The 20,086-nt window shown below is 41.9% G+C and overlaps 1 protein-coding gene across 1 annotated transcript; it reads right to left on the bottom strand.

The window, feature by feature from the left end:
• Window positions 1-481: 481 nt before the first annotated feature.
• Window positions 482-19,173, bottom strand: alg14 (ALG14 UDP-N-acetylglucosaminyltransferase subunit). The gene is made up of 4 exons (XM_084049039.1): window positions 19,011-19,173; window positions 17,631-17,782; window positions 16,882-17,004; window positions 482-1,695 (listed from the first exon to the last, which is right to left on the bottom strand). Exons 1-4 carry the CDS (start codon window positions 19,165-19,167, stop codon window positions 1,465-1,467), a joined length of 663 nt encoding a protein of 220 aa, XP_083905165.1. The 5' UTR covers window positions 19,168-19,173; the 3' UTR covers window positions 482-1,464.
• Between the last annotated feature and the right edge of the window lie 913 nt (window positions 19,174-20,086).

The following is a 20,086-nucleotide window of genomic DNA, read 5'->3' as shown; positions in this document are numbered from 1 at the left end:
AGGGTATCATTTATGGTTTCTATGGATTGACTCAGGCCATGTTTGCCAAACCCTGAATGTTCTCAGTGAACTCACATTTCGATCCTGTTGGGTTGATCTTTACCACCCTGCTCATTGACTGTACAGCGACTTGTGTGACCAAGTTCACATCACACAGCTAGTTTAAGCAATGCCCCAACCTACGAGTTACAACAACCCTCTCTTATCATGTGACACAGATAGAAGCAGTCTGCTTCTCACACAGATGCTGAAGAGATATGTCCTATAAATAGCCCCAGATGTCAGCCGGGGCCACAAACCTTTTCACCCTCCTATTGGTCATGTTCAGATCGTCTCCATTTTAGTCAATGTTCTTCCTGTCCTCCGAGCCGTGTCCAGGAAAAGGAAAAGAACCACAAAGGAAACACAAACATGAGAGTAACAATGATTCTTACACCAAAAGCACATTCCTGAAAGACAATACAGTGGTTTGTTTTTAAAGTGTTCAGTCTTTAATGATTATACAATTCAGATACACAGCGGACAAGTACTGAAATACACTTTACCAGTGGTTAAATGGGGCACAGAGTGGAAAAAAAGTAAGTAAGTAATGGTTTGTCGTCATATGATGTGCCAGGATTGTACCAGACTCACAGACCTACTTGATGCAAGCGCACAAATATGCTTTTAATTTGCACTCTGCCTCCTCCAAAGATAGAGATGGGTTATTATGGGGTGTTGTACAAGTACAGAACATCAAATAAAGGCTGGGAGGTATAAAACATGTGCTTTCAGACGATCACCATACACACCATGACAATGAACCACCTTGGAGACTTGACCTCAGATGAGATCAAATTATGCTAACTTGTACAGTGTGCCAGCTGACTTGGAGAGCCATTTTATGTCGAGGTCAAATGAAAATGATTCAATTCAAAATTCAACCAAATTAAATAGAAGCAAGGGTGATCTTTAAAAGTACATAAAAATCTTCCCCGTGTAATACCAAATGCATTGAATGATGAAAGGTTAATAGTGTCTCATGGATTTGTATGTCTTCTTGCAGACATTCCTGTACAGTCTTGCCTCTGTCATTGTGCCCTAACGGGGACAAGAGTCATATCACCTAAATGCAGGCAAGACAGCAGTTTTCATCATGCTGTCAGTTGGGTATGTTGTTCAGTTTACTTGCGGTAGAGTATCAATGTGGTATTCTGATCTAAAGTATACAAAACTGGAACGCTGTGGATGACCTAATGCTAGTAGCATTTATTAAGTCTGAAGATTCATAAACAGATTGGTGCCATGAATGCAAAGGATTCCATTTAGTAGGCCTACCTTTGGATTGCAATGCATGTCAATACAATGCAATAAAGACAGACGCATCTTATGCGTGTTGGAACAAAATCGTTTTTTACATTCACAATTGTCCCATTTCTTCCTATTTCGCACATCCAAAAAGATTCACATTTGTAACAAAGAATGTCAAACCACTCTTCCGAGGAAAATGGACTTGGGATATTTGTCCCTCAGGGCCGGCCACTGCACAAAGAAGTAGTCCGAGATCGGGTAGAGGATCTTCCCAGAAAGTGAAAGTTTCTCAACTCGACATATGCTTTCGACGTAGACAATCAGGACCTTCTTCAATCCCAGAATTCCAAGCAGGAGTCCTGCTACGCATAGAGGTACACAGGTTCCAGGGCCATTGCACAGCACCTGAAACAACATTCAAGACACAGGGAGACAGAGATGAGACATAGAATGTATCAACAGCAGCAACAGGCCCTGCAGGCATTTCACAAGGCCCTGGTTAAAAAAAGACAAATCAGCAAGTTGGGCCTCTGCTCGATCACTCTGAATAAAGGAATGTGCTGAACTCTGCTGGCCTGTATATACAGTCTGAATACTGGGAGGGAGGTGGGAGGAGATGAAGATCTCCATGGAGAGAGAGTAACGGGGGGAAAAAAAAACACTGAAAAATAGGTGATTCAGACTGTGGGGGCACAAGAGGTAAGACAGCGAGACTAAAGGGGAGGGAAAGAAAGGGAGGGGGGGGGGGGGGAGAATGAAGAGAAAGCTCTTAGATGAAAAACTGCCTTCAGGGCAAAGGGAGAGTGAGGGAGTGAAGTTTTAGGAGTTGGGGATTTTATGGGAAAGCAGACGGGAAGACGATGCTGGAATTGCAGGGCCCACAGGTCTGGAGAACTCATCAAAATCCCTTTAGTACAGACGTAGCATTCTGGGCACACGCTAGGTTTGCAATATCCTCTCTGCACGCCGCTCTGGAAGTTACATTGCTAAGCCCTTATAGTGTGGATGGAAAAGTGACACCCCTCCTCCTGTACTTCTTGCATGCAAATGAGAAGCACATTTCATAGCTCAATGTTGAGAAAAAGAAGCATGTAACATACTAGCAAGGCAAAGTGAGTGAGCAGTGCCAGTGGTGGGGAGGTGAAATCTCCCCAAACCCAACACCCACGAATGCATCTTTGAATGAAACAAATGCACTTGGGGGTGCAAACCCTGACCACGACATCCCTTATATACCTTTATCGACTGTGACCGTGACCTAAAAATTTATCATCTCTTAGGGGCAACCTACTGATCATTCCTACAAATTGTAAAGAAAATCCACCCATCCATTATTGAAATTGACCTTGAACTTTGACCTTTTCAACCCAAAAGTTAATCATCTCTTCGGGGCAGCATACTGATCATTCCCACCAAGTACCATGAAAATCTGCCCATCCGTTCTCAAGTTATCCTGCCAAAGAGAAGATGTCTACTGTATGAGCAACAACATATGGGGGGTAATTAAAACCAAAAAGGATCACGAGAGATTCACAACAACAATTGAATAGATAAATATCAAATACAGTAGGTAATGGCTAATTAGGTCATCATGGTGCTTGTTATTAAGCCTAGTAATGAACATATCTTCTAAAATTCCCATCTCCAATGTTCACTACACTGCAGCAGAATGGACACACTGAAATACCACATTGGAGCTCTTTGTGCGGGCTAAACCCAGGGTGCTAGCTGTACTTAGGTGGCACTGTTGTTATCTATTGATGCAATATAGCCCTGTGTTGAAGGCCCAGTCTAACCCTGCCACAGGCTACAGAAGCAGTCTCAACACAGCTCTGGAGGCACCAGTTTACAGTCCAAATGAAGGGGTGATAGCGGTTGAAGTGTTTAAAAAATGTCACATATTCCTGCTGGTCCCGTTACTGGCAATGAGGCTGCTGTCAACCACTAGATAAGTGCTGACACCAGCCCATACTGGTGCAGCATGATGAAGCCAGCACGCCATGTGACAATGTTTGTTCACTGCTGCTTGGGACATAGCTGTGAAGACACTGGTGCAAATTCCTCTGCATGCAAAGTAGAATAAATCACTAGTGTAAGTGTGATTTAGAACATCCTGCAAGTTGGGACAGCAGGATGGGACTACTTGGGACAGTGCAAATTGTTGTCAAATTAAGATATGACCCATGTGATGTGAGTGCATGTGATTAATTTGGACCTGTGCATATGGATAGCCGTGCGTAATGGTCACGCATAATGTGGCTATGCCTGGCAGCCCAGTTTCACGATTGACAGGTAAAACCAGAATCCTCAGGCCATGCATAATTGCATAATTATTTTCTGTAGGCTGCACTGCAGTCATTATAGGTTAATATTTAAATGACAAAGGGACAAAAGTTATTTTTCACTGGACATTTAACTGTTAAACCGCAAGTCGGGAATGGATCCCGGTTCTCACATAACATGAGTACAAACCATCGTACTATCTACAGTATACAAGGGGGACAATACAAAACCGGCTTGAAGGTTATATCATGTCATAGATCAGTTGTCCAATCAATACAGAATAGATACAATGTATTTATCAACATAATTATTCTATTTAAAATGCATTTCAATGCATTTTGATTGGTCAGAGGTGTAGCAGTCGCCAGGGAATGTCCGCAAGATTGGACTGCCGTGCGAAAAAGTAAGAGCCGCATTTTCGCTCCACGAAACTTGCATTTAACCTGACTCTGCCAGATGGAGGCGGTATTGACACAGGTTCACAATACACCAGGGCTCGCTCAGAGAGTAAGGCTACTCCACACTGCTGCGTATGCCAACCAATCAGCGGCTGCTAGGGGCGGGATCTTGGCGAGACTGGATATGACGCCATCGAGAAGCGCTTATTGCGTTGTAGTTCTTTCGCGATTCATCATGGTTGAATAGTAAACAAAAGAACTACTGCTAGCGCAGGTACTATATGTCATGTAGACACGGCAATAAGATTGGTTGATAGACGGTGATAGACAGACGGTCCCATCCAATCACCTGCAAGTAGCTTGAAAAAAGGGATCCGCCGTCTTGCATTGATTCTGCTTCCGGGGTCCCAGATGGAAGTAGCGTGTGAAACAAATGTGACGCAAGCTTGTTCCATCTGAGTCAGGTTATCTTGCATTGACTTTATAAGTAAAAAATAATTATTATTATTTGCATGAAAAAAATCGTGCCCAGTGTGTAAGGACCTTTACAGTTGTTATACATGTTGCTATATATATATATATATATATATATATATACATATATATATACACATATACATATACACATATATATATATATATATATATATATATATATATATATATATATATATATATATATGTATATATATATATTGAGCTAAATCTAAAATGACACAGATGCTTGGTTTTAATGGGTAAGACAGTATGAAGGTTAGCAGTAGCAGATAACTTTCAATAAAGGGCAATTACAATTTTAGCAAACCATATTGTGAATCACTAAAGATTGTATCCTGAAATGTTTCTCTTCAATCACAAATGATTAATATATATTTTTTTACATTTGGGCCTTCTCTATCAAGTGTGTATACTGTAATTGTACATTGCACATGTATTGCAATTTTCTTTCCTCCCCCTGGAAAAGTGTGATGTCCGTTTGTGCTGGTATAGTGACTCTCCAACTCCTGTAAAAGAGTGGTCTTTAGTCCAATCTGTTTTTTTTTGTGGTGCAGCATTCACAAACCTGGCTCCAACATTCCTGGCATGCCTTTCCTGGCACTGGCAGCCTGGCTACATTTCTAGCACATCAACGATAGACCACCAACAAGGCCCCCCTGGAGTTTTCTGGTGTGTACACACACACACATGGAGATTTCTGTTGTGTACACACACATGGAGTTTTCTGGTGCGCACACAGACACACACAGGACTATTTTGTGTTATCCTTTTAGCCTAAATGTCTGACTGTACCTCGTGCTGTTTACATTTCTGACTAATAAATGATTCAATCAATGAAAAACATTATCTTTCCCTTATCCAACGTGATAAGCACTACAAATATTTTTCATTTCTGTGAGGAATGGTGTAAAGATAAACTGTAACGTTTTCATTTGCTTATTGCTGTATTTTATAATCTCTCAATCGTTTGCACTAAAACCAGTGGAAGAATGGGTACGAAATATAATACTGCTTCAGCTATTCGATTCCCTGGCTTGTACAGCGTATTATTTGTGGCCCGGCAGGCAGTGCTGCGTGTTCAGGCTGTGACCCCCCAAAATAATCATATCTGAACCCCACCCTGATAAGCACATGGAATTGTAGAAGTAGAGACATTACATTTAGTATGACTCGCGTTGTGAGGCGTTGTGAGTTTGAAGATCGGCTAATTTCAATATTATACTCTTTTTCATATTATTTGACGATTCAATTTGTTGATTACTTTTGATGCAGTAATGGTCTTTTTTCTTTTCTTTCTTTACCCCCCCCCCCCCTTTTTAATTTTAAGACCTTTCATCAAATTTCATTAAATTGTCACTTCACCGTCATCTAGGGACCCCCCCAAAATCATGTAGGGACCCCCTGGGGGTCCCGACCCACAGGTTGAAAACCACTGCAGTAGAACATGATTAGCAGCTGTGTGACATACGATAACAGGTATGCTACAGACACCTGTCTCTCTGTTTGAAGACTGTAATTTATCAACAGACAGATACTGGCCTTATGACACATCTGACAACACAGCAGCTGCACAGTCGTGGGTACGGCCTAGAAATTGTCTTCTATTTTCCCCCCAAGGCACCTAAGTGTTGCTTTTTTATTACTTATATATACGTACAGCCACACCGGTCTAAAGTATTCAATTCTAATAATAAGAGGCCAATCCCTAACAATTAGACCCCCCCCCTTCCCCACCCCATGTCCTAATATAAACATGTCTTTTTCAGCATAAAAAGTCCTCATTTTCTACAGCAAGGAACTCAATAACTACAGATTCCCACAATCTAATAGATGGAGGTTCATGCCTATAATTATACAACTATTAATACTTCACCATAATACTTCCAATTCGTCCTTGCCAACATTAAAAGTGGATGACAGCTACTTATAAATGTGGATGGTGTATATACTAATTTGCCATGCTCATATGTGTACAGTATATACGTACATTGTACATAATGCTGATCTACTGTTATTTTCCTATTAGTATAAAACTACTGCCTCATGTTTTTCCTCTCTCTTTTTTCCACTTTTCTTAATTACCTATGCTGCTACATTGTCTGAAATATGTGACTGGGTACAGTGCTTTATGCCGCATGTTGGCATTTTTCATTTTTGATTTTTTTGCATATTATCAAAGTACAGAATATAGGCTTTCATATGATGTATCATTCATTGAAATCGGAACATATTTGAAGAAGATGTGTTCATTTGAATCTGGTTATCTATAATAGTGCAAACTGAGATAATCCCTCCTAAAGAATTGTCACTTCAGAGGACCTCTCAGCTCCAGGTAATGGGCGTGAACAATGGGTAATTTATTCAGCCTAGCCACTCCTCTAATCACTCCCCCATTGACACCTTTCAGCCTGTCCACTCTGTTTAGTGCCAGGGACCCCCATAGAGGATCTGTGTTCTAAAAAATAGGCATATTAAGTAATCATCATCATAATAGATTTAATAAAATATGTATTTAAAAATAGCAGATCTACAAGCTCACAATGCATGCTTGTAGATCGGCAATTTTCAAATAGCCAATGTAAGTCAATGTATTGATAAAATCCAGTTGCTGGTGTTGTTCTGTGAGAGAAAGCTATGAAGTCTATGAAAACAAGCCCAAAAGAAACGACCAGTTTCACCACTTGAGCCCTATTAAATCAGCTATTTTCAAAAAGAATCTTGAAAGCAAGCCCAAATAAGCAGTGGTGGAAAAAGTACTCAAATTCTCTACTTAAGTAAAAGTACAGTAGAGTAAATGTACTTAGTTACTTTCCACCACTGCAAACAGCTTCACGTCGTTGTGACGTAACGTCTTTGTTGAACTGCACTTTGTTCATTTACAGCCTGTACATCTACATAAACGTTCAGATTTAAAATATAAAGTGCTTACATTATGGCCACGGATGTTACACTTGATTTCGGGTGGGTGTAAGTATCTGTATCTTCCGTATTGTTCAATACAAGGCCTTTTGATCCGATCGGCGGCCATTTTCTCATAGTTATAATGTATCAGAGTGCAATACATCTCCCAACCGATGCGGTCGCGTAGTTGAAAGCGAATGGATAAAATGGCCACCGATCATATTAAAATGCTTTTTATTGAACAATACAGAAGATACGTGTACTTATGTGGGCCCGTACATAATTGTAACATCCGTGGCCATGGGTTAAGCACTTTATATTTGAAATCTGAACGTTTATGTAGATGTACGGGCTGTAGTTCAGGCAAGACACTCGCCACTACGAGCTAACGAGGCTATGCGATCTAGCCTAGCTACACGTTGTGGAATACAAACGAACGTTGAGCGGCCTGTTTAGCTAAAAGGTTGGTATAGCTCAAAATGGGGGGGGGGTGGGGGGGGGTCATCAAACAAACGGAGGGAAATGAATGAATAATCCTTTCTGCTGGTCAGATCAGAGCATATTTCTTATTCTTACGTGCACAAGATGTAACAATAAATACAACCTTAAACCTTGATGGATGTGTGCGATAGAATGGTCAACTAGTGATGCTGCTTGGTAGCAGCAGCAGCAATAGAAGCCACCTTGTTGTTTCTAGGGATGTTGCAAGCTAACTCACTCGTCCATGTCCGCATCACTTAGCACTCAGATAAATAGCAGGTTTTACTGAATTCAGGGAAACGATTGTTATGGTTATGGTTAAACAATGGTCAAGGTGGAGGCTTTAGATAATCACACGGTCTGCATCCATAGATATAACATATACGAGGCGTGGTGACACCTTATGACGACCACACTGTCATCAGCTCAGTGAGGTCTATTGAGCAACGGTGGGCGACTGTGTGTCTGTCACTCACTTTCTGTCCCTCACCAACTCATTGCAGGCGATCGTAATTTTCCCACCGACTAAACAGCAGGTGTTAAACAAAAAATTAAAATACGTGTTGAGGCTTGAGTGAGGAGAGCAGTACCATCTGCACATTTATGAGCATTTGACAATACCATGTAGAATCCCTATAACTGAATAAAGAATTGTCACTGGAGCAACTCGGAAGATTTGAGCCTTTTTTTATTTAGGTTACAGGGTGCAAAGCACAGAACAAAAACGACAACGTTTCGATGTAAGGTTACAACTTCGTCAGGTCAGTTATACGCGCTCCTGAGATGCACCGGATCAGCCCGATTTCGGCTTGAGGCGTGGTGGAATATCCCTTTAACCATGTTGCAATGGGCTCTCAACGCTTTTTTTTTGGTTCTCATGAGGACAATGTCTTGAATTACAGTAGTTTATTGTTTCATCGCAGTCAGTCTCAACCACGTGCATACAGTGTGACAAAGCTCAGGGAGGCAGGGAGTAGGCTCTTGGAAGGCTATTTCAGCATTCACATTCATCGCCAGACGAGTATCAATTCATCAAGACGGCCTTGTTTTACGAGCTGGCCGGGTTCGCAACTTCATCATTTGGCCCCCGCTTCAGACAGAGTGCACGCATGAGGCCGGGTGTTTTCAGCGTGATAGATTTGCAGGCAGCAGTTTTTGCACAGCTGCCTGACGCAAATGTCTGCAAATGTGACGGCTTTCTGGTGTTATTATTTTTGACGGCTGGAGGGAGACTGGTGTGGCGATCTGACATAGGCTACTGTGGTGATGTCGCTGGGGACAGTCCTGTATCCAGTGATGGAAGAAGTACTCACATTATTTACTTAAGTAAAAGTATCACCCTATTGTAATACCCTATTGTAGAAATAATATGTTACAGTACAAGTTCGGTATTCAACATGAACTTGAGTAAAAGTACAACATGTACTTAAAAGTACCAAAAGTAAAAATACTCATTAGGCAGAAGGTCCCATTTCACAAGTCTTCAAATGTAATAAAATGTATAAAAATCCTTCGAAAATAACCGATCTACAAGCTCACAATGCGTCGCTTACTCGCTTTGTGAAGTGGTTTTGTAATAATAATCCAAATCTATAAAGTAACTAGTAACTTAAGTGGTCTAATTATAGTGGAGTAAAAGCACAATATTTGCCTTTGAGATGTAGTGGAGTAGAAGTAAAATGATTGAAAATTGGAAGTGCTACAGTTAAGTAAAAATACCTAATAATTGTACTTTTAAGTACAGTACTTGAGTAAATATACTTAGTTACTTTCCACCAGTACAAGTATCTACTTCCCACATCTGTTCACATTCTCTCAAATTGTAATTGACGTGAACACAAACGTACGACTCAAACTACCTTTTCGGGAGCCTCTTAACTCAAAATGACAAAGTCAGAGGTCGGTGGCCACAGATCCCAGAGTACCTGAGCAATTATGAGCCAGGAATGCCCCGTTTGCTATCTTAACAGTTTTGTTCATTCCCGTAGTCTGATTATCGTTGTTGCTGTCAGTAACTTCCAAAACGTGACATGATACAAGGGGCGATACGAGGGGAGAGCAGATCATATTCATGGTTGGAATCTGGCTCCCAGAGAGTGAAAAAAGCTTTTCCATTGTGCGGCTCACTGACTGCTTAATAAGGTTAAGGTAAAACAGATGGTGGACAACTCTTGAAGCCTGTGGTGGAACAAATAGAGTGAGGCATAGCTTTATAGAGAACTAAAACTCACACAGAATTGTCCAGGGCTGGACAATAGCCATTTTATTTAGTTTTATATCCGTTTCAGTCTATATGCACGAGATCCAGATGACTGTATGGACATAGGCGTCTGATTAACTTCATCACGAGCCGCATTAAACTTTCCCATCTCTTTTTTTTATGAGTCTTCTATGTTTCCTTTTCCTGTATGTTTATTTACCCTGCCCACAGGAATGCTTGGCAGGGTATTGTAAATCAGTCCTGTTTGTGTGTTTATTTGTTAGCAAGAGAACAGAAGGGCAGATTGTAATTAAACTTGGAGGTAATGTTCAATAGGCTGCCCTAAAGAGATGATTCACATTTGGGTCGAAATAGTTGTCATCAATAGGCAACAGTACTTGACCTCATACAGTACATACTCTTCCTCTCCTTGTGCCAGACATTGTCTAATACAGCTTAAAGTTGTTTTAAGGGTTCAATTAACTAATGCCAAATTAGCTCAAATATGTATATAGACCCTTCTTGTTCATGCTATAAAGCCCAACCAGCAGACCATGTACATTATGTTCTGGTCCTGTCCTAAACTTGCAAAGTTCTGGTCTGAATATTACTCTGAGATGTTTCAAACAGACATTACTCCCGATCCTATCTGTGCTCTTTGAATTTACGTTTGCCTCTCCTTGACCACTGAAAAACGTCATAATATTTACAAACAGAAAAGGGGTTTTATTCATCTACTGTATATACTGTAAAGGCCGGGGCCCTTTTGTCTTTTTTAAGATATTTATAGTGAAATAAATCACTGCTCATCCGTTGACTATGAAACTTAAGATGAGGTGCTGGAGCTGAGCTAGAGTAAAAGAGAAAAAACAGCACACTCAAAAGCACTGTGCAGATATGAATGATTATAGACAAATGTATTCAGAGGATACTTTCCCCCAAATGTATCATGAATGGCACCTATGGGAACACTCTTCTGAATTAAGTTATGAAGGATCACAGACAACCATTGTTACATTTGGCATGTCATTGTAGGCACAAAAAAAGAAAAGAAATGTAGATCCGTTATTTTCGTTGGTTTCTTTTTACATTTCAGAAGATGTCCTTGGATGTTTGAACACTTTTCACCTATGCCCAAAAATTGGGATGCCAGGTTGAAAGTAGTTAAGAGTAGTAGGGTCTATATGGTCCAGTAGGTTACTGGGCTAGGGCTTATTATTTGAAATGTTTCAGAAGATTTCAAAATGTTGTTAGATTGTGCTGAGCTGACACATCTGGTGGTGATGTGCGTCTGTTAGTGTTTATGCATGAATGACTAAGTGTGTGATCTCACAAATGTCCTTTTATGGCTAACACACACACACACGCTTGAGAACCTCCTAAACTACACCCCTAGTTCCCTCTCCTCCCCTCTTCCTGACCCCCACCTCCCACACGTACAAGTGACTCCAAGTTGGATTTAAACCCCCTCCTCATCCCCTTCCTTACACCCACCCACACACACACCATACCACAAATCCCGCCCCTCTGACACAGCTGCCTTAAGAGAGATGGAGAAGAGATGTTCAAGTTTGGTCAAAACAAATAAAAACGTATGTGCCCCACTGCCCTCAAGTATGTATGCCCCCCCCCCCACTAACACCCACCAAGACCTCCATCACTGATGGAGCAGTGGCGATGAGGGAATGAGGGAGAGCGAGAGAACGACAGAAAGAGAGATGGACCCATGGGGAGGGAGTAGGGGTCAGCCGGAGAAGAGAGGCCTTCGGCTGCCCTAAATCAACATCGGTAAGTAGACAGAACTAGACAGTGGCCGCCTGTGCAAACGTAATCGGACATTCCACAGATAAAAGGGACGGTAGTAAATGTGGCCGAGAGAGAAAAACAGTGAGCTAATAGCTTCCAGATATGACGTTATTCTGCTGGCAAATTAGCACCTCACGGATTAGCATTAGAAAGTCTCAAGGAAAACAAAATAGGAGTATGACCTACTGATAGTGAAAGAGCTCAGTGATGAGTGACCCCCTTCCTCCCAAATAACAAGAATGAGGAGATTATTTGAGAGGGTGGTGACACATGCTCTATTCTCTGATACTAGCCAATACTAGCGTTTATAGATGCCGCTGATCTGGAAGGCCGTACTGGAGTTTGCTTGTTATTCACAGCACTCCGCCCCAATACACCCCACTTTTCCCTCGTCCCTCCCTCCCTGGTTTCTTCTTCTCTCAGCTCTCTGAGAGTGGGAGAGAAACCTGATGCTACATCTCCCTTCCTGCCCCCACCCTCTTCTTTCTCCCTCTGTCTCTCTCTCTCTCTCTCGGATGGAAGAACCAGTCAGGTCCTGCCACATCCTGTGAACAAGCCCCTTCTCCCCCAGCCTCCACCACCATTACACAACCCAGGCCAAAGGGGAGACAGCGGGAGAGGAGAGGAGAGGAAAGGGCCAGTGGAGGGGAGGAGGGGGGAGGCAAGGGAGACTCAGGGGGCCCGATTTTCTTCATTCCTGTAGAGGCAGAACCCGCTTTCTCTCTCTCTCTCTCTGTGGAAAGTCAAATGGGGGGAAAAATGGTGGCCATGCTACAGCACACCGCCTAAGCTAATAATTCAGCAGAATTTCCCTGCTACAATCTGATCCAGACAGAACTCTAATGACACACTTCAATCATAGTTAATAGTGCAATGGAGCAGATGACAGGCTCTCAAATTAAATCCCTCGTCACCCCTGCCTTCTCCTTTTAAGACTGACAATCCACTGCTTTTGTCATTTCGTATTTTGTATTTTTCATAATGCACTTCTGTGAGGAAAACAGACATGAGTGGAACTTAACTTCTTATATTTCTCCTTTGTGAAAAGAAGCTTCCAAAAGCCATTTGAGCTTACACCTGACTGAAACATCACCTTTTTAATGCACGATAATATAAGTAATAAAATGTGTTATTTTAATGGAGAGTGTCACACCTGTTTGCACATGCATCCTCTGTGAAAAGAGAAATGCTCAACATAAGCTAGAGTACTGTAAGTTTGCCCCACATGACCAAGCCAGGATATTTACTTTTATTCAGCAGTAAGTAACACACCAGTGAACTGAACAGCATGACAACTTCTGTGAGCACTTGCATATGCTTGAACGCATCCATGCGAGCGCACACACACACACACACACACACACACACACACACACACACACACACACACACACACACACACACACACACACACACACACACACACACACACACACACACACACACACACACACACACACACACACACACACACACACACACACACACACACACACACACACAATTACCAATTGCAGAAAGATGTGTGAGGGTAATTGGTCAGCCTGGGGGTGCCTTGGTTCTGGAATTCTTCACAATGGTTTCATGAGGGTGGAAAGACAGTGCACAACATAGAATATTCTCCATTACAGTCCCCCCCCCCTCCCCCCGGCCCTTTTGCATGAGATAATAACTATCTTGATGGACTGATTTGGTCAATGATGTTTTCCACCAGGGTAGCTGCCCAACACTATGTCAGTATGATCAATATTTTTAGTAGTACTGGTAACACCAGCCACAACCTCTGCCTAACACAAGGATTCTCAAACTTTGCCATGACAAGGACTCCCCCAAAATGGATAGAAAATAAATACGAAAATACCCAATCTACAAGACATATCCACAAGTTTCCTAGGGCATTGTGGGCATCACTTCCTATCGATTTCTATGCTGATACCTGATCAAATCGACAGGAAGTGATGCCCACAATGCCCTAGGAAACTTGTAGCCTGGGACCAGACGAATCTGCCACTGCAAAAAAAAATTGCCCTCGGGGTCTGGCACCGCTCCGTTGTGAATCCATTTCCTGCTCCCGAAGTCTGGGGTGACCAATCAGGGCCCAGTAGACCCTGTAATTGGTAGTTGATTGTAGGTCTAACCAATTGCGTGCAGAGCCATTCTTTTGATCCCACCCCTTGGGGAAAAAAACGTACTCATAGAAGCACCAGACTCATATCCACGCAGTGATAGAGTCTGGCCACGCGAGGCTAGGAAACTTGTGGATACAGTGTGTGTGTGTGTGTGTGTGTGTGTGTGTGTGTGTGTGTGTGTGTGTGTGTGTGTGTGTGTGTGTGTGTGTGTGTGTGTGTGTGTGTGTGTGTGTGTGTGTGTGTGTGTGTGTGTGTGAGAAACCTCATATGTCCAAAAATGTAAAAAAAAATAGAAAAAATACAAAAAGCAGCCTCGAATATAAAACCACGTGAAACCCATAAATCAGAAAGAGGGACGAGGGCTGCTACTAACAGCACTGGAAGATATTTCACACTGGCATCTGCAGAGGACTTTCTTTACTATGTGAGAAATTTGTCAAGTACGGAGGGTTTATGGGAGACATAACAAGAATCAATTAGTACAGAGGTGACTGACATTGATAAAGTATCACCTGCAAAACAACACAAAGCTAATTTTGCGATGCACCATATTCACACGGCATCTATTTTGCTCTTACTTCATTCTCTGGTGGGAAAGCCGACCATGTTGGGTTTCCCATCTCAATGTGAAGTAAGAGCAAAATGGCACCCGTGTGAATATGGACAATAGGCTCTATGCACAGCAGCCATATTGGAAAGAAATTGGGCCTCTTCTTACTTCCTTCACAGGTGTTACCAATGATACTAATGAAGGCTCTGTTCCATTCTGGTCAGGGTGCTGATATTGTGCATGTTGGCTCACTAGAAACACTTCATTTTGGTTCCCAAATGGCCCCTTATGGTGGGTGTGTAACTCTGAGTGTACAATTTGTACACTCTCAGAGTTATGGGGGTCCTTGAAAATACGGAGTTTAAGCAATGGACTGCTACGGCAGAGGACTACGGTAACCGGAAATGATCAGCGCTCGATAGATAAACCTGCCGTCGCCGCAGCCTATTTTACTACGCCAGAAGCTACCGTTCCACGTAGTGTCTACAACGTCAAAAATAGGTGAGCTGCATAGACGCGTCACCATGGAAACCAAAAAGGCGTGGGAACCCGTCGCCGACGGCTGCTTGCTTAACGATTTTGACTGCTACGGCGATTGCGTCATAGCAGCCGCACTCCGCCTGGCGTCGCCGTACTGAAAAACAGAAAGCTTAAAGTCTCTAATAAGACAACCACTATGCCACACTAAATGGAACAGAGCCTTAATTGCGACCGTAGGTCGCACTTACTACAGAAAGCTGCTCCAGGTGTCCGTCCGTCACTCCGTCACTCCGTCACACACGTCACACTTTTGCCCTGCTCATATCTCCGCACCCATTGCCCCGATCCATGCCACATTTTGCACACACACTCCTTACCTGCCAAACTACACCCTCCAAGGACCCCCGGAGCTCCAGGGACCCCCAGCTGCCTCGGGGACCCCCAAGTGTAAAAAATGAGCACATGTGGACAAATTACCAAATGACCACCCCAACGGGGCTGCTCACGGGGCATTCCCGGGGACCACCCACTCCTGGTGCTCCAGAACGGATGCAAAAGTGGTGGCGCCCCCAGTGGAGGACCCCCTGCCACTGCAGCTCACATAAAATGCCGTGACCTACGGTCGCTTATCTCCCGATTAGGGAGTCTTACTGGTTAGTATCATTGGTAACACCTGTGAAGGAAGTAAGGAAGGGGCCCAATTCATTCCCAATATGGCTGCTGTGCATAGAGCCTATTGCAGTCTGTCCACTAAACATCTAACCTCGCGTCACCAGTCTTTCCACCTCGAAGGAAAGCCTGGTATGCGTTACTAAAGACCCATATGATCCGGTCTAGGCCACGCCTACTGAAAAAAAAAATGAAAAAAGAATCCTCTTTCCGGATTGTCGCGATCCGGTTTTGCGGTGCTTTGTTTTGGTTCCCCAATCCCTATTTAAATGGAATAGAATTTCCCTGTGGGATAATACGGATAATACAGACGTTAAATAGTCTCCGGAAAGTACACTCACATTTATATTTAAAAAACTAAATAAACTACGCCGCATCAAGGATTTTATAGGACGGACCTATTTTGGGGTGAGACGTCTTTCCGGTTTGTCGTGATCCGGTCCGCTCCCGACCGGATCATATACCCGAAAAGGAACGCTGCCCAGGCTACTAAACATCAGAGGACCGAGCTTGTGACCTGGAGGTTGCCAGTATAAAACCATCAAGTTCCCCTTGAACACATTTTCTGTTGAGCTAAGCACTAGTGTCCCAAAGCATGCTGCTCATTTGTCAACAGAAGACTATGGTGGGAGAGTGTTGATTATACATAGGGGTATTAATACTAAGCATGTGACAACTTGAGCAGCAGAATGCAGGCTCAGTGTTTGTTTTAATTAAAAAATGCTGTTTGTTGTATATACACGTGCGATGATTGGATGAAAGAAAAACCTGAAAAGAAACATTTGTTTTGGAATAGAGTACACAAGGTTGCCAAAAAGCGTATGTGCATGGTCAAATGTGCAGCACCGATTTCATCAGTAAGACATGATTGCACACAATCAAGAAAACATTACGGGCATATATCGCGGCATATTTTGTTATATAAGTTAAGTATTCTATCCGCCTGGACGCATAGCATGCAGCTGAATGTGGATTTACTTCTCGGCAACTGTATTTTAGTTTGAAAATGGCTACTAAGTGTACCTATAAAGCGAGAGTTACTCTTGGTGTGCACACCATGCCACGCACCGCAAATTGCAGATCTATACAAGATCACAGTACACTGTGCCATGACACAATGTGAGCTTGCAGATCGGCTATTTGCGGTGCACGACACCAGCACGCAACTAAGTATAAATCACCCTTAAGACGACGTACCATGTCAGGTCGAAGCCTGAAGACCAGAGGGAGGGAGTAGAGGAGGGCGTTCAGAGTGCTGACCACCGATGAAGTCCACGACTGACGTACCTCACGACTCCGCGGGATCCGGTGGATGGTATACTAGAAAGGGAAACGCATGATAAGAGGTTATCTAGATATCTGAAACACAATCAATCAACTAGGGCTAAATTACTGACATTTACATTCACAAAGCAAATTAATAGGCAAAGACTAATCTCTCAAGACAGATTCAGCTGTTGAATCTGAGAATCTGTCAGCACCACTGCCCTAAACGTGTAGTGACGTTTTTAGTAGGAACAAACAGAAGTACCCGGGAGGAAGTGGAGTGGACTGAGAAAGGGGAGGAGCTAAACCGAGTTCCTGTTTCTACACTAAAAAGGGGGTGGTGCCCTCAGAGGCAAAAAACAAAGGGAAAATAAATATTCTATTCCGAATGGGTTCCCAGTTTGAGCTAAGACTGACTTGACTAAGCGCCTTGTTTTTTTGTGTGTAAATGATCAATAACTCAAATGCAGATATGAAGATATGCAGAAACACAAGACAATATGAAGACATTGGCATCAAAAAAGTGGGAACCATCTTGTATCTAATTCCAATTCAAACAAACTCTCCATAAGGATGATCACGCCATCTGCTGGGGAATGTTAGGCGTGCAATACAAACTGTCATATTATGTCAGACGATACATTCTCTCATGGATCTACTTCTTTTCAGTCAAGGTCTACCTTTGACTCTGAGTCTGCACGATCTTTTGAGCTCTCAAAGCTGCAGATTTTGTCCTCGCTCATCTTGTCGGTGTCTGCGATGACATAGTGACGAGGGCTGTAGGATGGCGACAGACTCTCCATTAAGCGAAGAATCTCAGTGGTGTGACCCCCTGTAAAGAATACACAATAACACTGGTCTGAGTTACATGTATTGGTCTTTATAGACCCCTTAACAGACAACGTCACACTGATAACAACCAGTATGCGCGCAATGAAACCCATTCTGTCAGGTCTCGCTAGGACGCGCCTCACTAGCCAACACACAAGAGGGGGTTGGGGTGTGCTGAAACCAGCACACCCCAAAACAACAGCTTGAGAATTGATTGCGTGAAACAATCACCTGTGCATCAAGTCTCAACGTTGGTAAACAAATAATTGGTCTATTGGCACGTTTACACTGCTAAAGCAGGTATGAAATAAAACAATCATTCTATGAAATGTACAATTTTATAGAATGACTGTCTATTTAATATAAATATCTATAAAGGGGGCTGCAAATTCTCTTCAATTACAACTGTGGGGGATCAATGAATAAATAAAATATGAAAGAAATCAGTGGTGGAAAAAGTACTCAAATGTTTTACTTAATAAAAGTATTAACGGTAATACTCTGTTACAAGTGAAAGTCCTGGGTAAAAGTACAAAAGTATTGGCATCACAATATACTTAACGTACCAAAAGTAAAAGTACTCATTATGCAGAAGGTCCTATTTCACAAGTTTACAAATGCATAATGTAAAATTATACATTTGACCGCAAAGCGACGCGTTGTGAGCTTGTAGATCAGCTATTTTCAAATTGCCAAAGTGTGTGTGTGTGTGTGTGTATATATGTATATGTATGTGTATATATGTATGTGTATATATGTATGTGTATATATATATATATATATATATATATATATATATATATATATATATATATATATACATATACACACATACATATATACACACATACATATACACACACACACACACACACACACACACACACACACACACACACACACACATATATATATATATAGGTCTGAAGTGGTTTTGTAGAAATAATAAAAATCTACAAAGTAACTAGTAACGAAAGTTTTCGAATAATTATATGAGTAAAAGTACAACATCTGTCTTTGAGATGTAGTGGAGTAGAAGTAAAAGTACAGAAGGTTGGAAATACTTCCATAAAGTAAAAGTACCTCAAAAGTGTACTTGAATGAGTACAGTACTTGAGTAAATGTACTTAGTTACTTTACACCACTGGCCAAAACCAATATTGAAGCTAAGGAAGTTAGCAATCTGTGTTAACAGTGACAGAACAGGACTGTGTGGAGGGATTGTTTACCTGATCCAGCGACGACAAGCACACAGACAGGACCCTTGGCTCCAGGTTTACAATCTGAGCCAGTCTTAACAATGATCAGTAACCGCACCAGTAACAATAATAACACTGTACATACAATCCCACACAATACTGTTACAACCACAGGCAGGAGAGCCATGATCACAGCTACGGAAGCCCCTTCGGATCATTAAGCGCTTCTTCCTTCGAATAAAGGAGTATATTGAAGAAGGAAAGGTTACACACGAGACAGTTACTAATATTAGCTGCTACCAGTCGTGGAAAATGTCCCTTTTTTATTACTTAAGTAAAAGTATCAATACTGACATGTAGAAATAGTCTGTTACAAGTCATTGACCGTAAAGTTCGGTGTTCAAAAGTTACTTGAGTAAAAGTACAAACGTAATGCAGTTAAAGAACCAAAAGTAGAAGTAGGCCTACTACTACTAAATGTATATTAAAAATATTTTGAAAATAGCAGATCTACAAGCTCACAATGCGTCACATCGCGATGTATTGTGAGCTTGTATCGGCTATTTTCAAATGGCTGAAATGTATAGGGCTGAAGAAGTTGTTAATGTATGTTTTGTAAAGATAATAAAAATCTACAAAACCACTTGTAACTAAGGTTTTCAAATAATTGGAGTGGAGTAAAAGTACAATATTTGCCTCTGAGATGTAGTGGAGTAGAAGTAATTACTTCTAACTAATTACTATTTTCAGTACTGTTAACAGTACAGAAAATTAGAAATACTCCAGTAAAGTAATACCTCAAAATTGTAACTTAAGTACAGTACTTGAGTAAAATGACTTTACACCACTGACAACTACTACAAATAATAATATTTAATACATCTAAAATTGCGTTTATTCATACACTTGTGCACCCAGCTCCCATTGACTCCAATGCATTCCATCAAATGTACGGCTCCAGTTCAAGACACCATTACGACGTATGTAACCTTTCCTTCCTGAGCGTCTAGGAGGTACTGACCTGGCTAGACGGTGTGTTGCTCCCCTCCACAGTTTATTTTGTGAATTACACAAACATTAATGTTAAAAGACATTACTTAAGACAT

Source organism: Gymnoscopelus microlampas, assembly GCF_963454915.1.
Source record: "Gymnoscopelus microlampas genome assembly, chromosome: 22".
In the NCBI taxonomy this organism is placed as follows: Eukaryota; Metazoa; Chordata; class Actinopteri; order Myctophiformes; family Myctophidae; genus Gymnoscopelus; species Gymnoscopelus microlampas.
This window is presented reverse-complemented; position numbering and strand designations above follow the sequence as displayed.

Excerpts from the sequence above, each read along its gene's own strand:
- alg14 (XM_084049039.1), bottom strand. The coding sequence starts at position 19,167 with ATGGCTCTCCTGCCTGTGGTTGTAACAGTATTGTGTGGGATTGTATGT. Across the intron at positions 17,783-19,010 it reads GCTTGTCGTCGCTGGATCAG|GGGGTCACACCACTGAGATT; the intron begins GTAAACAATCCC and ends TATTCTTTACAG. Across the intron at positions 1,696-16,881 it reads TCAGGCTTCGACCTGACATG|GTGCTGTGCAATGGCCCTGG; the intron begins GTACGTCGTCTT and ends ATGTTGTTTCAG.